At 38.8% G+C, this 21,246-nt stretch overlaps 1 protein-coding gene across 2 annotated transcripts in view; it reads left to right on the top strand.

Annotated features, from left to right (window-relative positions):
- Positions 1-21,246, top strand: part of UNC13B (unc-13 homolog B) — a 208,162-nt gene that overhangs the window by 107,395 nt on the left and 79,521 nt on the right. For both annotated transcript variants that reach the window (XM_054584694.1, XM_054584693.1), the window contains 2 exons: positions 8,816-9,130; positions 13,945-14,035. In XM_054584694.1, coding sequence (XP_054440669.1) covers positions 8,816-9,130; positions 13,945-14,035 — 406 coding nt within the window. The remainder of the gene's footprint in view (positions 1-8,815; positions 9,131-13,944; positions 14,036-21,246) is intronic.

Here is a 21,246-nt window from a genome sequence, read left to right as displayed (position 1 = left end):
AGATAGGAGTAATGGAGACACTATAGGCTTGTCCCAAATGCCCATAAATGAGAATTTGTTTTCTTCTCAAACAGCCAATGAACCTTCAAACTTAGCTAGTTCTGCAAGCAAGAAAAATGATACTGAGAGTCTGTTGGAGCAAAAACCCTGTATAGATCTGTCTCTGTTACCAGATGAACCAAAAATATGTGCCAAAGATACTCCAGGACATTGTTGTATAGCTGGCAGTAGAACTGTAAACAAAGAGGCTTCTTCAAAGCCATTAGATGGGGAAAGAGTTAGTGGTGGTGATGATTTCCTTGAGCCACTCAGAAAATCCTTTAGCCAGTTTTTGCTCACTTCCCCCGAAAACTATTCAAAGGAGACGTCAGAATCTAGGAAAATTCACCTGTTGGAGGAAGATAGATGGGAAAGGATTCCTAAAAAGGATGGACCTTCCTTTTCCTTTAGTGGAAGACTACATATTCCATTTCTCAGAGTTCTTAGTCATTCTGAAAAGCAGCAGGATTTAAAAGAGAAAGGAAGCATTTTTCCTTTGTTTAAATTTCCTTTTGCTGACAGCCATATCACTGTTAATGACCAGAGTTTTTGTGGCTCTGAAGTAACCATCAATGAAGAGATTCAAAGAAACTGCCAAGAAAATACCAAACTTAGTTCAATAAAATCTAGTTCAGTTCCAAATATTCATAATAATCTAGAAAAATTTGATGATAAAAAGACATTTAAAAAACATTACCAAAAAAATTGTTCTGAAGATGCCACACTTAGTAAAATAATGTCTGATTCAGTTCCAAATATTAATAATGATCTTGGGAAATTTGGGAGTATAGAGAAATTAAATTCAAGTGACCACACAGCAGAAGAAAACTGTGAAGGAGACAGTTTAGCCATCCCTGCAGTTGTGCCGAAAGAACATAGACCTTCTGACTCTTTAGGAGAAAGTAAGGCTCTTATACAAGTGACATCTTTAACAGTATCAGACTCTTCATTAGCATTGATTTCTACCATTTCAGAATCCACCTTGGTTAATGAAATTGGTGAAGACAAACTTGTTGATAAAGCTTCCAAGAAAAGAACCCAAGGAGGCCTCCTTTCTGGCCTGTTTAATGGATTCTCTTCTCTTAAAAACTTGTCTAGTTCACATGAATTAAATTTGAAAAATAATGACTCTCATTACAGGAATAATACTCCAGACCTACTCTCAGGAATATTTAACTTGATATCGAATAGCAATATGACTGATTGGAAACCAGATGAAGCAAAGTCCATGTCTTTAGGTGATATAAAGAATTTGAATGGAAATAAGCATTTATCCTTGGATGAGGTTGCCATTATTTCATGTGTGACTTCTGAGACCCAGAGGTACCATGTTGAAAAACAAGAAACTTCTGGCTTCATAAAAAGCTTCTTATCTTTACCTAAAGAAAATACACTATTAGCCAATGCTTGGGTTGATAATCATCATTACTCTTCTACATGGGAAAACCAGCACAGTGAAAAGCATTGCCCCTCTCCTGAGAACAGTGTACCTCACTGTGCACTAGGCACGAAGCAGGACCTCAGAGGGAAATCTTTGCCTAAGAAGCCAACACCACACTATATTATTGAGGCAAACCTCTATGAAAATTCAAATAAGTTAAATTCACCTATACTGAATACTAACATTTTTAATAAATCAAATCACTATCAGGCTTTTGAAGAGATGAACAATCCTTTCTGTTATGAATGGGACTGTGATATAAAAGATTTCTCTAAAAATTCCAGAATACTTCAGCCAGCTTATTATATGTTGAATCAAAATACATTTCCATCAGCTGATGTTTTTTTGTGGCCTGACTCAGAAAACTCAGCAGTAAATTTTTGCCAAAAAGATCAAAATGTAAACATCTTGGAGTGGAGAACAAGGACAAACAATGTCATTTGGTGTGACTTACCATATGAATCATTCAATCAGTTTACATTTAATGAAGATTACTTATTAAGAGGGGATATGTGGGCAGCTAACTCATTATATGGAAATTCTTGTCATCTTCCAATTAATGAGACTAAGAATTCACTGGAAGAATTGCCCATTGACTTAAGTTGTTCTTCAGGTCATGAAAAGACTGCATACCCCATAGTTGATCAAGAATCATTAAGAATGGATGAAAACTTTGTTTTTTCAAGTGTTGGTTATGAATACCGGGAATGGTTGTCATGTCTTAAAAGTGGAGTGTGGTGGCCATCAGAGGATGGAGACTATGGATATTATGTTTTCAATGATGGTCAATATATATATTCTCTCCTCACTGATTCTACTGGGCAATATGCATATTTATTTATACCTGATTATTATGATCAAGAGTATTTGAATTGTGATTTACAGACTAATGATCTATCAAGTATTATATTGGATGACAGCATTGTTTCTCCCTGTAGTTTTAGAGTACTAGACAAGGAAGATAAGTTATTGTGGTATGTTGAAGAGGAACCAATTGAGGACCCTCTTGATTTATCTATAGTTTTGCCAAGAAGTGAGGGACCAACGTATCTAAATTTAGGAGCTTTTTCACAAGTACTTGAAGAGTCAAGTTATGGCCAAAGGGATCAACCATTAGATTTTTCAGTCTACAATTCTCAAAAGTTTGAAGGAGATTTTGAATTTTTTGAAGAAAGTATGTGTGGTTCTGAAGACTTTGAATGTACATTGGGCCTCAGAAATCAACCTCAAAGTATTGGTAATCATGTCTTAAATAAAAATCAAATTATAGAGAGAGATAAGAACCAGGCTCTAGCTAAGGATTCATTATTTCATCTTTCCAGTTTTCATTGGCTTCAGTCTTTTCAAGAAAGTGCTACTTTGGTTCATCTTGAGAGCATGACTGACAGCCCACAGCGAACAGAAGAAACGTCATCATTAAACAAAGCGACTTCATTATTTTCTACTTTGGGTGCTTCAGTTGGAAGTGCTTTGAATTTTGAAAAGAATGAGTCCTTAGAGTCTTTGGCCATGCATAACAAGGATCAGCAGTCAAACTTAGCAGTGCTCACAAATGATGATCTTCAGTCATTAATCTTGAGTAAGGGATCAGAGAGTAAATCCAAAAATGATGAGGAAAATCTTCTTAAGGAGGACTCAGAGAGACAAATAGTATCCAATGTTCAGCAATTGGAATTTACTGAAAATATGAAGCAAGAATTCCCTTTAAATAAAAGCATTCATGTCAAAAACCAAAGTTTGCTGAAATCTGTTTTCCAGGTAAGCCAAACAACTCAGGCTAAATTAGGTAAAGAAGATGATGAAATAATCACAGCTGACTCTGTGTCAGTTCCTCTTGTATCACAATTTAGTAGGGATGAACACAAGGATTGTGAGCTTCCCCAGGACCAGCCTTCCAAAGAGTCTGGGAGAACATTATTTAAAAGTGCATCGAAACTCTTTGGTCAGGGAGAAGACTCTCCAGTAAGTGCAACAGCAAATGAAAAACAGACATCTGGATTTTTGAACCTTTTTAAAACCCAGGTGAATAAAGAAGGATCACCAAATTTAGAAAACAGTGGTGATAAAAATAAAAAAACATCTCAGAAAAACAATGAATCTTCTGGTGTTTCAAATTTTTTTGATACCCTTGGGGGTTTCTTTAAAACCAATGTATCTCCTACACAGACAACTGAAAAGATGTCTGTTTCCTCAATGACTAGTAAGGATGGGGTAAAGTCAAGTCCTAATCCCACAAATCTAACTAGCCAGGATGTTGGGAACTTTCCTGTTTCATCAGCTTTCTCTAAAGGGAAGGTTCGTGTTAGAAGTCTGAATAAACAGACTACTATTGATGACAGTGGGCTTAAGGAACAATCAACTAAGGAGATCCAGGGTAATAATTTGACTGAAAAAGAGGCACCCTCCAAAGACCACCTAATCCAGCAGTTACCAAATCCATCTTTCTCAACAAATTGTCTCAGAGAGTCTTCAGGAGATTCAGTAGAGACTAGTGGTGTGTCTGCAGTGACAGAAGTTTCAAGAGGTAGTAAAATATCTTTTGATATTCTGAGCAGAAAAAATTCAAATGAACAAGGTCATTTTTCTGACAAAGACTTGAATTTTTCAACTGCTACAACATCTCCATCCCAACCAGAGTTGCCAACCAGAAAGAGTATATTTTCTTTCCTGACTGGATCTGAAAAATCTGAGAACAGAGCCTCTGCTACTCTATCAAGAACCAAATCTCAAGCAGAATGGCCATTCACACTTCCTTCCTTTTTGTCCACTACTAATTCAGGCATCAAGAGGGATGCCTCTCATAATAGCTCTTTTAGTTTCTTCAGCTTGTCCTTTTTGGATGAACAGCAGACTCCTGGGGAAAAGCATAGCCTTTCAACTGTTACTCCAGTGACTTCCCAGCCCTATAAGAAGCCAAGTGTTTTTGTAGACATGGGTGGCACAATTACTGAAGGTTCCAGTAGTAATAGAGATAGCATAGTCCAAGAAGTAGTTCATGAACATCAAATGACTCCTTGTGTTTCCACTAACAACACTATTGAGGTTACCTTTCTTGAAGATGAGCTCAACATAGGGGAGGACTATCAGGGAAAACTAGGGTCCAGTGATGGATCTGGGATAGCTCTATCAGATTTTCAGATGAATCAGTTGCAAAAAGACAATGTTCCTCACACACCAGGATTTCGGGTACAGACTGAATCATTGCTCATTGGTCAAGAGATGCTTGTGGTAGCTTCTCATGAAGAAGGTGAAGCCTTCCCCAGAGGCTTGCTGGCCAAGTCTTTTTCACATGATAGCCATTTGATTGAAAAGCTCAACAATTTACACACTTGTACTAACCATCACCAAAATGAAAAGATTTCTAGTGACCCAGTGAACTTGCCATTAGAAAAGGCCTCTGTTGAGTTTTTAACACAGATCCTGGAACCAACTTCTTCAAGCTCTGTGGAGCTAGGGTGTGCAGAGAACCTCCAGAACCAAGAAACAGATAAAGAAGAAGACAAATCACTGTTGTATTCTTCAGTAGAAATGTTTTCAGGGTTTGTGACCAAAGTGAAATCTTTCTCTGGGAGCTTAATTGAACCTCCTAGAACTTTCTCTGGATTTTTTTCTTCTGCTAAATCTCCTAAGAAAAATTCCTTTTTTTCTCTCTCTTCTGGTACATCATCTCAGACACTCAAAGATGAGTTACTTGGAATTTTCAAAAGTCCCAAGCCAGAGACATACAAAAAAGAATCATCTATCCCAGCTCCTGCACAGCTTCAAAATGTTAGTTCCAGAGTTGCTGTAGGATCAGTATCTCCGGAAAATTTGTGGGGAGATTCTGCTTCTGAATCAATAAATTCAGAATCTACTCTCAGTGACTGTACAGTGAATGTGGCTAATACAAAGTCAGACTCAGAGACCTTGATAGAGGATCCTAACCTAACAACTGAAATGGCAAACAGTGATATTCCTGACAAGACCTTGACAGATGATCTAAAACTAATGGCTGAAATGGAGAACAGTATTCCCAACAATATTCCAGAATTCCAGGGTTCTGGAACAATTGGGGCTGCATCTTCTGTTTCAGGGGATGATACTGGGCAAGGAATATTATCTCTGAGTGATGAAGGAGACATGGTGATATTGCAGGGCACAGACACAGAGACATCGTTCGAAGCAGAGCATATCTCATTGCCAACACAGTTGCATCTATATCCTCCCTGGATCACCAAAGAGCTTCTGTCTCCAATTCAGCCACCTCTTCCTCTTGAGCCAAAGCCAGCTATGCAGTCTGCCTCCACACAACAAGACATCTTGGAACTACAGGCAACCAGTTCACTAGAAACCAATACTACTACACTGTTCAATGAGACAAGTTCAGTTGGCCAGAGTGCCGCACCGGAAACCCAACGATCCCTTTCTCGCCCTTTGCTAGAGGAACCTGTGCTTTGTGCCAAAAGAAGTTATGGAATACTTGATGCCCAGAAAGATCAAACTGGAACCCCCCAGGAAACAGAGCAGCTAAGACCACGTTTTGAGACCCCAAACATGACCAGTTGGCCAAAGCTTCATTTCCCATCCTCTGCTACTGACTCTGGGAAACCACTGAGCTCTTTTTTTCCCTCATCTTCCTCCTCTGATAATAGGGCAGGAGAGACTGGTTTAATGTCCGGTTTTAAAAGGTTTTCAACTCTGTTTGAGAGAGGTAATGAGGAAAAAGGGAGTGTAGTGGCAAGTGTTCCCAAATTAAGGTTTGGAAAGAAGCTTGATCTTTTATTCCCCTGGCCAAAAGAAAACAAAGGGCGCCCTGAACAAAGACCTACAGAATCCTCTTCAGTTTGGGTTATCAGCAATGATCAGGACCTTAACTCCAATGAGGCTGGCAAAGCTTTAGAGCCTTCTCAAATGTCTGGGGCCAGTGCTGAGCCAGCTAAGGTCTCTCTTCAGCTCCTTGAGACCTCTGAGCAGCTGGAGGCCAAACCAAGAATATGTACTCATGGGCTTTCAGGGTCTGGAGAGGTGGAAAACCAACAGGAAATCCCATCATCTGGAGAAGACCGAGGTACTAAAGGCAACATCTCTGGCCTCACCAGCCCTTCAGGGAGTCATGAGGAAGAGCACCACACTGTCTCTGAACTACTTCACCATCCAGAAACACAAGAAGAGGAGGCAATGCCTGCTAGCACTGACAGTGTTTTGAATATACAGCTGCCAGTCACTCTGCATGGCATCAAAGAACTAAAGACCAACAAAAGGCCTGTTCTCAATTAAAGCATCATAAATAATTTTAAGGAATTGACCATTTATGATGCAGTGATTTAGTGGTAGATTAGTCATAGCCTGCTTTTTATCCTTCCTGTGTCTTTCCTAGCACCTGAGCTTCGTGTTAATTAGAGGTTAAGTAACAAGAAATAGTGTGTGGGTCTTTTCATCCCCTCCCTTCTCTCTAGTGCCAAATTTAATTTGTTTATTGGAAGAAGGAGCTTCCTGCTTAAAGGAAAGTCTAGGCCCTGAGATTTACTTACTCTGATTTTCTCTGCCTTATATAATATGGAATGGAGAAGGGAAGGTAGGAAGAGGCAGCAAGTGGTTGAGTAGCATATACTAATTAGAGTCACGTGATGAACTAGGATGCTTCCTGGGCCTTTGGCACTTAATCTCTGTAGTAGCTGGGGATAGACTACTTTGCTTTGTTTTTCCAAGTCTTCTAAGATGTTTTGTCCAGTGGCAATGAGGATATTAAGTAAAATACAAAGTGCAAAGGATGGCTTGGGGTAATCTACATTCTATATCCTATTCCACATGAATTTGAATAACTTCCTCTAGTCTCTGCCTTTTACTGTCCTTGAGACTGGTACTTGATAACTGCTTTGAGTAAAGTCTCACAGGAGCTCAAGGCTAATGTTTGCTGTAGTTTTTCAGTCTGGACCATTTTTCAGGCTCTGTCTGCAAAGGGTCCTATTTTTTCTGCTAAGAAGAAGCACCATACAGTGCAGTTTAAGAATGATGCCTTGATCTCTGGCCCAAAACTGCCCAAAGGAGCTAGTCATGGGCTTTAGAGGTATCTGTGTGGGGTGGAAGGGTGGGTGTTGGGAACTACTCAGAACAGTAACCTGGTATCTGTCCTGTTCCCATGGGATGAAGGATCAGAAGTCAGCCTGAGAATACCAGGTAGTAGGAAGGAACCATAGGGAAAGTATCATTGCAAAACAACCATTTATCTTCATTTGGCCAAGAATAAACATAAGCCCTTTTAGTTAAAGGCTTAACCCCCTAGCAAGGAAATTGCTTGTCCTTTTGCATGGAGGCTTTCCAGCAGGATACCAGAAGTAAAATTAGGACCGCTGACTTGGGATAGAACTATCCAAGTGTGCTGGGATAGATCCTGTAGCTCAGCACCAATTCCCTCTATCTTCAATAGGTCAGAATCCCTTAGGTTCAGTATATGGCTGAAGGGAGTAATTTCTGGGTAGTGCTCTTCTTTCTGGCCGTAATTTGTCGCCACTTTCTAAGCTACAATTGCTATCTCTCATAGCAAGGGAACAGATTTCCTTTCTGGGCATGGGAATTCAGTTGATTGAGAGAGTTGGGCTAGCCTCTCTTCAGGTAGAGAAATTCATTATTATGGCCCTGACCCAGATCCTGGAGTTGAACATTGTCCACTTTATTCAAGATTGAGCTATGTCCTCAGAGCAACTCAGTTACAGATGGGCAAGTTTATCTTTGGGACATTCCCTGTGCTGCCAGGGATATCATTGTAACATTCATGAGATGAATGGTTGATGAGATCCCATGAGGAGTTTCTTGATCTTACCTCCATTACCTGCACTTGGCAGTGGCTTCCATTACTTTATTATGCAGATGGCTGAGAGATAATTGAAGGAACAGGTCATCTGTCCTTTGCTCATCCTAAGGCATAGGCATTCACATTTACACTTGAAGGGGAAGAAAGGTGGACCTCAATTTAACAAATAGCCAAAAAGGAGTGGAGTTCATCCATTTTATTATGTGGAAACTAGGAAACTTTAATCACAGTCACTGGACAAGTTTCTTTAGAAATCTGAGTAAAGAATAATTCATAATTTACTTACACATATCACATTAAGATAAAGTGTTCTTCAAATTCAATTACAGGGTTGAAGTTAAGTGCTGTTTGAGGAAGCAGGGCATGTTTTTTCCCTTATTGTGACTCTGCTGAGTAGAGAGTAGTTCTTCTACATTGTTAAGTTTAGTCCTCTTTTCTCAGGAACTTCTGTTTGTGATTCATTATTTCCTGGATTAACCCATTACATTTGCTCTGGTCCTTACTTTCCATTTATTTACTCATCTGTCTTCTTTTCCTTCTCACAGCCCTACCAGCAGTAGTAGGTATGGCTCCTCCTGTAATGTGAGCCAAGGAAGCTCTCAGCTGAGCGAACTAGATCAGTGTCATGAACAAGATGATGATCGTCGGGAGAGGGACTCAATTCATTCCTGCCACAGTTCTGGTAGCTTCTCTAAAGATGGCCAAGTGGGTTTCGGAGAACAAATCAAAGCCTTAGAAATGACAGGTGAAGAAGAGAAGGGGAGAGCATGTGAATCCAAGAAGAAGAAAGAAGATGTCACAGCCAATCCTACCCCAGATCTGGTGCTACACAAAGACCTTGCCCTAGGCCCCCAGGAGAGGTAGGTGATGGCTGCCTTGAGAGGCTCACATTGTTTCCTCATACTTTGCCTGTTATATTGCTGAGTATAAGTGCTTTTCATTTTTTTCCCTACAGTTGGGTTTGGCGGTGATCAGGGTACTGAGGCTTAGTTCTACATTGCTACCTTTGATTTTTGGTGTTAAGCCCAAAGATATATTTTTACTTACTTATTTATTTATTTTTACATTTTTATTTTCATTTTCTTAAATTTATAAATCATGTTTATTCTATTACCATTATCTCAATTTTTACCCCTTTACCCCCTTCACCCATCCCACCCCCTCCCCCCGCTCCCACAGTCAATTCCCACTCTGTTGTTCATGCCCATGGGTCATTCATACATGTTCTTTGTCTAGACCCTTCTTCTTTCCACCATTGTCCGCTTCCCCCATCCCCTCTGGTCACTTTCAGTCTGCTCCATGTTTCCATGCCTGTGGTTTATTTTGTTCGTTAGTTTATTTTGTTGAATGGATCTCACTTATAGGTGAGATCGTATGGTATTTGTCTTTCATCAACTGACTTATTTCACTTAGCCTAATATTCTCCAGTTCCATCTATGTTGTCACAAAAGGTAGGAGTTTCATCTCTATCTTTCTTTATTTCATTCTTTTTTTCTTTCTTAAATGCATATTGATTTTATTTTTTTAAATGTCAAAGTTAATTATAAAATATTAAAAAAATTAAAACCATTATAAAGTCTCAGCAATTAAACCAACATAACACCAGCACAGAAATAATCAAGTAGATCAATGAAATATAATGAGCATTCTAGAGACAAACGTATATATCTGTCTAACAATATAATATTTAATTAAGTTGATATTTAAAATCAATGGGGAAAATAAGGCTTATTCAACAAATAAGGTGCATGGACCACTATTACTTGAAATAAAATAAATATAGAGTCCTATTTCATACATTTTACAAGAAATATTTGGGTAAGTTAAAAATCAATATGTAGGATCTAAGGAGTTTTAGAAGAAAATAGAACTAATATTGTTCATGACCCGAACTAAAATATTCAACCCCATAAGCTATAAAGTAAATATTGACAATATGACTATATTAAACATTTAAGACTACATAGTAATATACATATAAAAAAGTTAAAGGACAAGGTATAGAATAGGAAAATATTTGCAACACATCTAAAACATGGTTACTAGGTTTTTTGTTTGTTTTTTAGGGAAAAAAGTTCTACAGACCTTTAATCAATAAATGGATAAAGAATACCAAAAAGTCATTTAAAGCTTTTTTAAAAATAATAGAAATAAGCAAGAAGTATACAAAAACAGGTATAGTTTTAACAAATAGTAAAGGAACAATTAATATAATATCAATGTCACAATCAGATTAATGAGTATTAAAAATATTGGTAATATCAAATATTGGCAGCTCTGAAAGGAACTGGGTATTCATAGAAACTTTTTCTTCATCTTAAAAAGGTCCCTTTAGCATATTTTACAGTGCTGGTTTGGTGGAGGTATATTCTTCTAGCCTTCTTTTGTCTGGGAAACTCCTTATTTCACCTTCCATTTTATTCGAGAGCCTTGCTGGGTAGAGCAGCCTTGGTTGCAGGCCTTTGTTTTTCATGACTTGGAATATTTCTTGCCACTCCCTTCTGGCTTGCAGTGTTTCTGTTGAGAAGTCTACTGCTAGCTGTATCGGGGCTCCCTTATATGTTACTACCTCTTTCTGCCTTGCTGCCTTTAGGATTCTCTGTCTTTGATATTTGCCATGTTAATGATGGTGTGTCTTGGAGTGGGCCTCATGGGGTTCCTTTTGAATGGGACCCTCTGTGCTTCCTGGACTTGGATGACTTTTTCTCTCCTCCAATTAGGGAAGTTTTCCATCATGACTTTTTCAAACAAGTTCTCTATCCCTTCCTCCTCCTCTTCTCCTTCTGGTATCCCTGTTACACGGATGTTATTACATTTCAGGTTGTCCTACATTTCCCTAAATGCCTCTTCATTCTTTTTGAGTCTTTTTTCATTTTCTTGCTCTTTCTAGGACCTTTTTTCTACCTTTTCCTCCAGCTCGCTGATTTGGTCCTCAGCCTCATCTAGCCTGCTTTGGATTCCTTCTACTGTGTTCTTCAATTCATAAATTGTATTCTTCATTTCCTCCTGCCTCTTATTGATAGTTTCTATGTCCTTTTCCATGTTGATATAGTTTGCAGTAAGTTCCTCGTAGTTTCCCTGTAGTTTTTGGTAATTCTCTCTGAGCTCCCTGAGCTCATTGCGCTTCCTTAGAACTGTTGTTTGGAATTCAGTATCTGATAGTTTACTTGCCTCTATTTCATTTAGTTGTCTTTGTGGAGATTCCTCCTTTCCCTTTGAGTGGGGCTTATTTCTTTGTCTTCCCATTATTTGTGAGACTCTTCTCTGTTGTTTCTGATTCTTAAGTTGATCTGTCTTGATTTCTTGATTTTGTGGTGTGAACTTCTATGGTTCAAGACTACGGTTTTTACTTTCTGGATCTGCCTCTTATGATGTTAGATGCCATCCCTATCTGACCTTAGACACTCTCCAAGATATATTTTAAAGATTTTATTTATTTTCAGAGAGCCAGGAAAGGAGGGAGAAAGAGAGGAAGAGAAACATCTATGTGTGAGAGGAGCAATGATCAGTTGTTTCTTACACGCCCCCAGCTGGGAACCTGGCCTGCAACCCAGGCGTGTGCCCTTAAAGGAAATCAAACCAGTGATCTCTTGGTTCGCAGGCTGGCGCTCAATCCACTAAGTCAAACCAGCCAGGGCCCAAGATATTTTGAGGATCTCTGAAGAATTCTTGGGTTCCTTATAGATAACTACAGTGTGCTAGGCTTTCCTGAGTATGCAGTTCTTGGCTTACTAATTGACCCCACATATGGCAGCCTCTGAGTCTGGAACTCTCCTGAGCCCTGCAGATGATTTTATTCAAAGGAGCTGCTTAGAATGAAATGTCTTCCCAGCATATTAATGTTTAAAGTTCTTTTGTGAATATTGCTTTTTGTATTGTCTTGTTTTTCCCTGGCTGAGAAAACTAGAGCAAAGTTGAGATAGAATTGGTATGGAAGCCAGATCTAAGCCCCTTATGCCTCCCCAGGGCCTGGAAGTGTATCTGGCAATTGGTACCCATAAGGAAAATTTTAAATGTGTCTTTTAACAATCTTATAATGAAGCTTAGTACAGATTTTGAGTGTTATTATTAAGCTAAATTGGTCAGTAATGTGGCTGATAAGTTGGGGTAGAGCAGGGTTTTTCAGTCTTGGCATTATTGACATTTTGGGCAAGATAACTCTTTGTTTTGGGGAGGCATTGTATACATTGTAGGATGTTTAGTAGCATCCCTGGTCTGTACACACTAGATGCCAGTAGCAACCCTCAGAGTGACAACCAAAAATGTCTCCAGATATTGCCAGATTGTCCCTGCCCTGGTTGAAAACCACATGGATGGAATGATATGGGGAAGGTGTGACTTAGATTCTCAAATATCAAGGTCTAATAATAAAGCCTCTCACTGAAAGATCAGAGCAGTGTATGCTGATTACGAGGTCAACGTTAGAGAATGGTTGGTGCATCAACTCTACTACTGAAGGTATAAACATATTTTCTCCTTACTTCTTCCTGATCTTCAGTCATTTCTGGTGGTTCATATAATAGATGAAACATCCAGAAAACTGAGCACTGGATCAGCTTTTTTACTGGGTTGACAATCCACTGAATGATGGCTCCTTGTAGACTTTACACTTGGTACATACTGTTGTCTGGGTAGAGTTCTTGGTAGAGCAGCAGAAGTGAGCAGCATGAGTATTTGTCCCTCTTTACTGGCTGTGTCCTCTCAGATCCTAGCTGTGCAACCGAAGTTCAGTTCTACTTGGCCAAAAGGGCCTACAATTGTTTTAGGACAATTGACCCATTTAGGTGGCATTATAGCCCAGCATATCTATTTTTATATGTCTAGATAGTAGGTACTTGTTTGCTGCCTTCACAGTATACCACAATGTGAGACAGGAGAAGCATTATCACCGAGAATCAATCACTATTCCACAGTTAAGTACCTGAATGATGACACAGGGCAGTACTTCTGTCTCAAAGCTACTTTGTTAAATTTATTGTTCATTTCACTGAGGGTGTTCCTGAGTCAGCACAAGGAATAAGATCAGGGCAGAAAAAGGGCTGTGCTTTTTTTCTTAGCACTTATGGTGTAGTCTAAGAATTGGTAAACCTTCCAAAATACTTAGTGGAGCAGAAAGGTTTTCACTAACAAAATTCTGTTGTAAGGATTCTATGTAGAACCCCCAAGGGAGACTGGTGGTCCTGAGAGGTGGATGAGAGAGTTATTCCACACCTGTCTGCGTATTTTTAATTCTAGACACTTACTCGGGGCCTTTGCCATTGCTACTAGCATTCTGATCCCTGGCTGTCCCAGTGAGCTGCCTCATTGGGAAGGAGGAGGGCGAACAGATGAAAAGCTCAAAGGAGTTGTCATTTGAAAGAGGACTTTTTTTCACATTGGATATTCAGGACTATGCTGTTTTAGTGGCCTGAATCACTAAACAAGTATGGGCATGAATATAAATTATTTTATTTTAGGTATTTGACAGTGTTGCTTTGAGCACTGTTAGCTTGTGGCCTGGGCTATTTTTTCTTTTTTATTGAATTTATTGGGTGATACTGGTTAATAAAATTATATAGGTTTCAGGTGTATAATACATCATCTATATATTGTGTGTTCACCACCCCAAATGCAGTCTCATTCCATCACCATTTTGAACTGCACTATTTTAAAGGAAAATTATTTTCTTTGCTAGTTTTCCTGAGGAGAATGTGTCTTCACCATTTACCCAAGCCAGAGCACATTGGATCCGAGCAGTTACCAAAGTTCGACTCCAGCTGCAGGAGGTAAGAAATCTATTGTTATTATACTAGTTGGGACAATTTTTCATTTGAAATTGGGAAATATATGGTACTGAAGAAGCAGTTAGCAATTAGTCATTTTCTTAGTGTGCATCTGGGAATGTGTGACAAGTAAGCGAGAGCCTTAAGAGACAAGAGGGTGGCCATCAGCTTCCTTCTATGCTGATTAATGGAAATCAGATAGACCTCATGTGCTAAGAGTCTGCAGATGGAGTTGAAGGCTATTTTTAGTACCATAATTACCTTGAGACCATTTTATTTTGAATTTAGGCAGGGGGCTATTTCAAGACCTCTTAGGGTCAGTTATTTCCCTTCGCCAGCCAGTTCAAATAGCATTAGCTGACCCACACAGAGCTAGAAATTGTACACTGTATTCAGAAATTTCTAAGGGCTTCCCTAATTTAAGGCCCAAAGTATCAACACAGTAAGATCTGAAACAACGTAAAAAAGCAAAAATAAAGAAAATATTTCTTATTTTTAGTGATATAAGTTTGAAATGTTTATATCTATGTGTCAATAATAGTCTTCAGGCAGAAAAGATGTATTTAAATGATGACAAGAGGCTGTCAGTATCATATGGCAGGTATTAAAATTCAAGCATGCTCACATGTGTTAACACCCTTTAAAATTTTTTCAAACTTAGGGGAGAGTTGCTGAAAGAGTCATGTAAAGATCTCCTACATCCTTCTCACCAAGATGCCACAGTTTTTGACATTTTACCACATTTGCCTCATTGTTCGCAATCCATTGTGATTAATCTTTTTCTAAACCATTTGAGAGACAGTTACAAATATGATATTCTATCACTCCTAAATACTCCTATTTGTATTTCCCAAAAAGCAAGGCCACTCTCTTATATAACCACAATGTAACCATCCAAATCAGAAACTTTGCAATGACAACACTGTCATCAGGACCCCATGCAAATTTTGCCAACCATCCCAAAAATGTCTTATCTCTTCTCTGGTCCAGGATCCAATAGAGGCTGACATGTTGCATTTGTAGTTATGTCTCTTTAGTCTACTTTAATCTAGAACAGCTTCTCAGTCTTTTTCATCTTCAACAGATGGTATAGGCTTTTCATTTTGTAGCATATTCTTCATTTTGGATCTATCCAGAGTCTCCTCATGTCCCCACTCAGGCCATGGTTTTTGGCAGGAATTAATCAAAAGTGATATTGAGCTCTTTTTATGAATTGCATCAGAAAGTACATGATGTCAACCTGTCCTAGCCCTTGTGTTATTAACATTAATCACTCAGTTAAGTTTGTATTGGCCAGGTTTCTCCACTGTCAAGGCACCAGTTTTCCTTGTGTAATTAAGAAGTGTTTTGTGGTACAATACTCTGAAACTATGCCCATATCTTGTTCCTCATCAGCTAAGTATTCATTGATGACTTCTGTGTGAATTTACCACCACTAATGGTGGTTGCCAAATGGTAACTTTCTATTTCTGTTATCCTTTCTACATTCATTAATTTCTAGTATAACAAAGAGATTTATTTCCCTTTTCTTCCATCAATTTATATCAGTGTGGACTCATGGATTCCTAATTTAGTACATGAATTATAACCCCCAACTATAATTTATTTTGATGCTCAAATTGTCCTGGCTTTGTACAAGCACTGTTAATTCGACCCTTCAGCAAGAAGATAATGTTTTTTAAAGTGATTGAAAAAGTAGCTGATTTGGAGAAAGCATTTTCAATATATATGTTTGAAATGCTTCCTTTTGTGTATGAATGTGTGTGTTTGTTCTTTTGTTATCGGAAACATTGTTACCTACAAAAACTCATAACTGTGTATTCTAAAATCTTAGAAAGAGGCTATTAACATACTAAAAATCTTTCTAATGAAAATTTCAATGAGGCATGAACTTATTTGTTGAAAATATAAAAATGTTTCTATTTTGTAAAACATCAGAGAAGTTGAAATTTTAGCCAAATTCCAACAAAATCTTTGAATAATTGGTAGATAGGAAACAACTTTACATTCTTCATTTGATCCCATGGCATGGCCTGCACGTAGAACATTTCCAGTCTTGGTGGTAAAGGGAAAGAAAAGATAACAAACAAAAGAGAAAACATAGCAAATTGCACTCTGGTTCTTAAGACTCCTGTCCAGAAGATGTAATATGTCACTTTTGCTCACACTTCCCTGGCTAAAGCAAATCATATAGCTATATTTAACTTCAGGTGAGTAGTACTTATACCATGAAAGATATAGGGAAGGATTTGTGAACAGCTTTGACTGTCTGAAAGGGTGTCTGCCTTCAACAGACATTGCATCAATTTATACTCTTACTAGTAATGTCGCAAAGGTGCTTTTTTCTTCCCAAACTGAACCAATAGAATGACTTGTCAGACTTGGATTTTCACTAGTCTGCAAGACAATGGTGGCTAGGTAGAGTTTAAATTTACATATTTTATTATCAGTACAGTTAAGCATGTTTTCATATAAGTAAAGGCTATTGGTGTTTACCTTTCTGCGAATAATCTGTTCATATTTTTTTGCCCATTTTTTCAGTGGAGCTTTTGATTCCCAGGAGCTTTTTGTTGTTTTAGGGAAATTAACTCTTACCTGAGATATGAGTGTTCAGTATTTTTTCTCAGCACATCATTGTGAGAAAGTTTTTTAACCTATTTAATGAGCCATGTTTTCCTAATCCAGAAAATGGTGAGGATAACAGTACCTTTCTTTTAGTATTATAAATTATCTATTAAAATGATTATTTAAAAGCAGAAACCAGAGGGCAGCAGAGGGATATCTCAGCTGTGGGGTTTTCTCCCGCAAAGCACGGGGTCTAAACCCGAAGCTGGGCTCCCCAACCCAGACCACCTGGCTTCTGTCCACCAGGGTTTCTGTCCACCAGAGAGAGAGGAGAGTCTTCTAGAGATGTAAACACTTTCTTAAAGGGCCAACACAAAATTTTGTTGGCAGCCACAGACATTGGGCTCCAGTGGAGTGAGGGTGGGGTACGGTAGAGTTGCTGAAAAGAGTCTGGGGTTTGTGGCCCTGGGGAGAGAGCTGAAGGGTCATTCTCCCATTCTATAGACACCATTTTTCTTGGGCTTAGCCCCTCCTTGTGGTATTGGCCTGGGGGAAAGCAATAGTCCCACCCTCGGGACTCCCTTTCATTCCACCCATTGGAGTTTACACCCTGCTGACGAGTCAGCTGCCTTGGCCAGGGTGTAGACCTGTGGGCAGATTAGGGGCTGTCAGGAACTTAGTTGAGTGGATTTGTGGCTGGAGCCATTCCCCCTCTCCCCATCCCACCCCACTGTCCTGTGAACCTAACTGGCATTTCTCCCTTGGGAGATCTGCTAGACCACTCTTTGGACTTCCTACGGACCTACCCTCCAGCTTCCAGAGGACTCACCCACCCTACCCCTGGTGGTCCTGTACTTCTGAGGCCAGGGAAAAATTTGGGACAGACTGAATGCTGTGGCTCTGAAGTGAGGGCCACACCTCCCACCTTCTCCAAAGCCTAATCATCTTCCCTGTCACAGGACAACCACTCACCCCTAACTGGTGACTCACTGTGAACCTGCCTCATGCAGATAAAGTACCACCAGAGGCACTTTCAGTGACTGAGCCTAACAAGGAGCCAGCAGGTAAAGGCAGGCAAAGGTGGTTCTCAGGATGCTTTTGGCCTTTTACTGACATGCCCCTGGCCCTAAGACTGGTAAAAGAGGGCTTTGGTGCAGAGTGTGCTTCTTCCTGCACACGCCCAGGCCCAGCAGAGATGAAAAACTGTGGGTTTCTTGGAACTCCAAACAGATTGACCAGTCACAGGTAGCATCTGACATTGGTCTGCACCAGAGTCCTTTCCAAGAGACCCAGAACCAACACATCCAGTGGCCAGCTTCAGACAGCATCAGAACAGGACCCAATAAGGTCCACAAGCAGTATATCTGAAGGGTGATCTTGGCAGGCACAAAATGCTGCTGAGGCAAATTATGCTTTTTGTGGTCAAGCACCTGCACAGCAGCTTGCACGCATGGTTGGGTTGAGCCTCACAGCCAGCGTGAGGGCTGATCAGAGGCACAAATGGGACAATAGCAATCAAGACTCAGTTACAACAAGAGGACCCATATAACCACCAGAAGGGACATTTCTGAAGCACCCAGCTCAGGTGATCAAGGAGACTGCACCACTGCACACCACAGGACACCTACTACATGAGGCCAACCTAAGAAGACTGGAAGTCATACCAGAGCTGTCTAATACACAGACATAAAGAGGCAGCAAAATGAGGAGACAAAGAAATAGTCCCCAAATGAAAAACCAGGAGAAATCTCCAGAAAAGAACTAAGTGAAATGGAGGCAAGCGATTTATCAGACATGGAGTTCAAAGAAATAGCTATTAGGATTTTCAACAATATTAAAAAGGACATACAAACTATAAAAAAAAGTACCAGTCAGAAATGAAGAGTACAATATCTGAAATGAAGAATTCATTGAAAGGAATAAACAGCAGGTTGGACGAAACAGGATCAAATCAGTGATTTGGAAGATAATATTAAAAAAACCCAAATTAGAGCAACAAAAAGAAAAAAGAATTTTTTAAAAAGCAGATAGATAAAGGAACCTTTGGGACAAGATGGAACATAACAACATCTGCCTCATAAGGGTACAAGGAGGAGAAGAGAGAGAGCAAGGGATCAAGAACCTATCTGAAGGAATAATGACTGAAAACTTCCCTAACTGGTGAAGAAAAAAGACACAGAAGTCCAAGAAGTACAGAGAATCCCAAACAAGACGGACCCAAAGAAGCCTGAAATGGAAAAGGTTAAAGATAAAAAGAGAATTTAAAGGCCACAGGAGAAAGACAGTTACCTGCAAGGGAGCTCCCATAAGACTGTCAGGTAATTGCTCAACAGAAACGTGTCAGGCCTGAAGGGTTTGGCATGAAATATTCAAAGTGAGGAAAAGCAAGGATATACAACCAAGATTACTTTAACCAGTAAGGCAATCAGTTAAAATTAAAAGAGATATAAAGACCTCCCAGACAAAAAAAACTAAAGGAGCTTCTTACAACCAAACCAGCATTACAAGACATGTAAAGGGCCTGCTAGAAGAAGGAAAAAAAAGATGAAGAAGAAGGGAAGGGGGAGGAGGGAGAGGATGAAGGGGAGGAGGAAGAAGAGAAAGATGAAGGAAAGATGAAGGACCATAGTTAAAAGAAAAAATGGGAATAAATTCATATCTATCAATAATCACTTTAAATGTAAATGGCTTAAATGCTTCAGTCGAAAAACATAGGGTAGCTGAATGGATAAGAAAAAAAGACCCATATATATGCTGTCTATAAGACACCCACCTAGAACAAAATATACATACAGACTAAAAGTAAAGGTACGGATAAAGATATTTCATGAAAATGGAAAGGAATAAAAAGCTGGGATAGCAATGCTTATATTTGATAAAATAGGCTTTAAAAACAAATGCTACAGTAAGAGACAGAGAAGGACACTACATAATGATAAAGGTAGCAATCCAACAAGAGGATGTAACTCTTGTAAACATTTATGCACCCAACGTAGGAGACCTAAATATATGAAGGAAATCTTGATGGACTTAAAGGGAGAGTTTGACAGTAATACAGTTATAGTTGGGGATTTTAATGCCCATTGAAATCAAAGGATAGGGCTTCCAGACAGAAAATTAACAAGGAAATGATGGCTTTAAATGCCATACTTGATCAGATTGATTTAATAGATAGCTTCAGAGCATTTCACCCCAAAGGATCAGAATATACATTCTTTTCTAGTCCACTAGAACATTTTCTAGGGTGCACCACATTTTAGGACACAAAACAAATCTAAAGAAATTTTTTAAAAATATATTTTTAATGTCAACTCTGGATGTTTATTGATTTTAGAGAGAGAGCACAAGAGAGAAAAACATCGATTTGAGAGGGGAACATTGATTGGTTGCCTCCTCTATGCACCATGACCAGGGATTGAACCTGCAACCTATTTATGTGCTCTGACCAGGAATTAAACCCACAACCCTTGGTGCACAGGATGACACTCCAACCAACTGAGCCATCTGGTCAGGCCAGTCTTAACAAGTTTAAGAAGATTAAAATTATATCAAGCACCTTCTCTGACCATAATGGTATGAAACTAGAAATAAATCACAAGAATAAAATGGAAAAACATGCAAAGACATGGTGGCTAAGAAACATGTTGCTAAACAATGAATTGGTTAACAGTGAGATAAAGGAAAAAATCAAAAGATATTTTGAAACAAATGAAAATGAGAACACAACAACCCAAAAATCTATGGGACACAGCACAAACTGTCTTAACAGGCAAATTCATGGCATTACAGCCTATCTCAGGAAACAAAATAAATCTCAAATAAATAATCTACATTTGCACTTAAAGAAACTTGATAAAGAACAACAAAGGCCAAAGTAAGTAGAACGAAGGAAATAATAAATAACAGAGCAGAAATAAATGAAATAAAGCCTTAAAAAATACAAAGATCAGTGAAACCAAGAAAACCTTATCTTTGAAAAGATAAACAAGGTTAACAAACCTTTAACTAGACTCATCAAGAAGAAAAGAAAGAGGACCCAAATAAATAAAATCAAAAATTAAAGAGGAGAAGGAACAGTTAACACCAAAGAAATAGCAAGAATTGTAAAAAATAAAATGAACCACTAAATGCCAACAGACTGGACAATTTAGAAGAAATGGATAAATTCTTAGAAACATACAATCTTTCAAAACTGAATTAGGAAGAATTAGGAATCTGGATAGACAGATTACAACTAGTGAAATTGAAGCAGTAATTTAAAAAAACTCCCAACAAATCAAAGTCCTGGACTGGATGGCTTCACAGATTAATTTTACCAAACATTGAAAGATGAGCTAACACCTGTTCTTCTCAAACTATTTCCAAAAAAATTGAAGAGGAGGCAAGACTCCCAAGCTCATATTAGGAGGCCTACATTATTCTAATTCCAAAACCAGATAAAGGCACTACAAGCAGGAAAATTGTAGGCCAGTATCCCTGATGAATTTAGATACTAAAGTTCTCAACAGAATATTAACAAGCTGGATCCAGCAATACAATAAAAAGATCATACACCATGATCGAGTGGGAGTTATTCTGGGGATGCAAGATTGGTACAATATCTGTAAATCAGTAAACATGATACACCACATAAAATGAATGATAAAAAC

The sequence above is a fragment of the Pteronotus mesoamericanus genome, unplaced genomic scaffold (genome assembly GCF_021234165.1).
Source record: "Pteronotus mesoamericanus isolate MK-2021 breed Mesoamerican mustached bat unplaced genomic scaffold, CSHL_Meso_final contig_78, whole genome shotgun sequence".
Classification (NCBI taxonomy): domain Eukaryota; kingdom Metazoa; phylum Chordata; class Mammalia; order Chiroptera; family Mormoopidae; genus Pteronotus; species Pteronotus mesoamericanus.
This window is presented reverse-complemented; position numbering and strand designations above follow the sequence as displayed.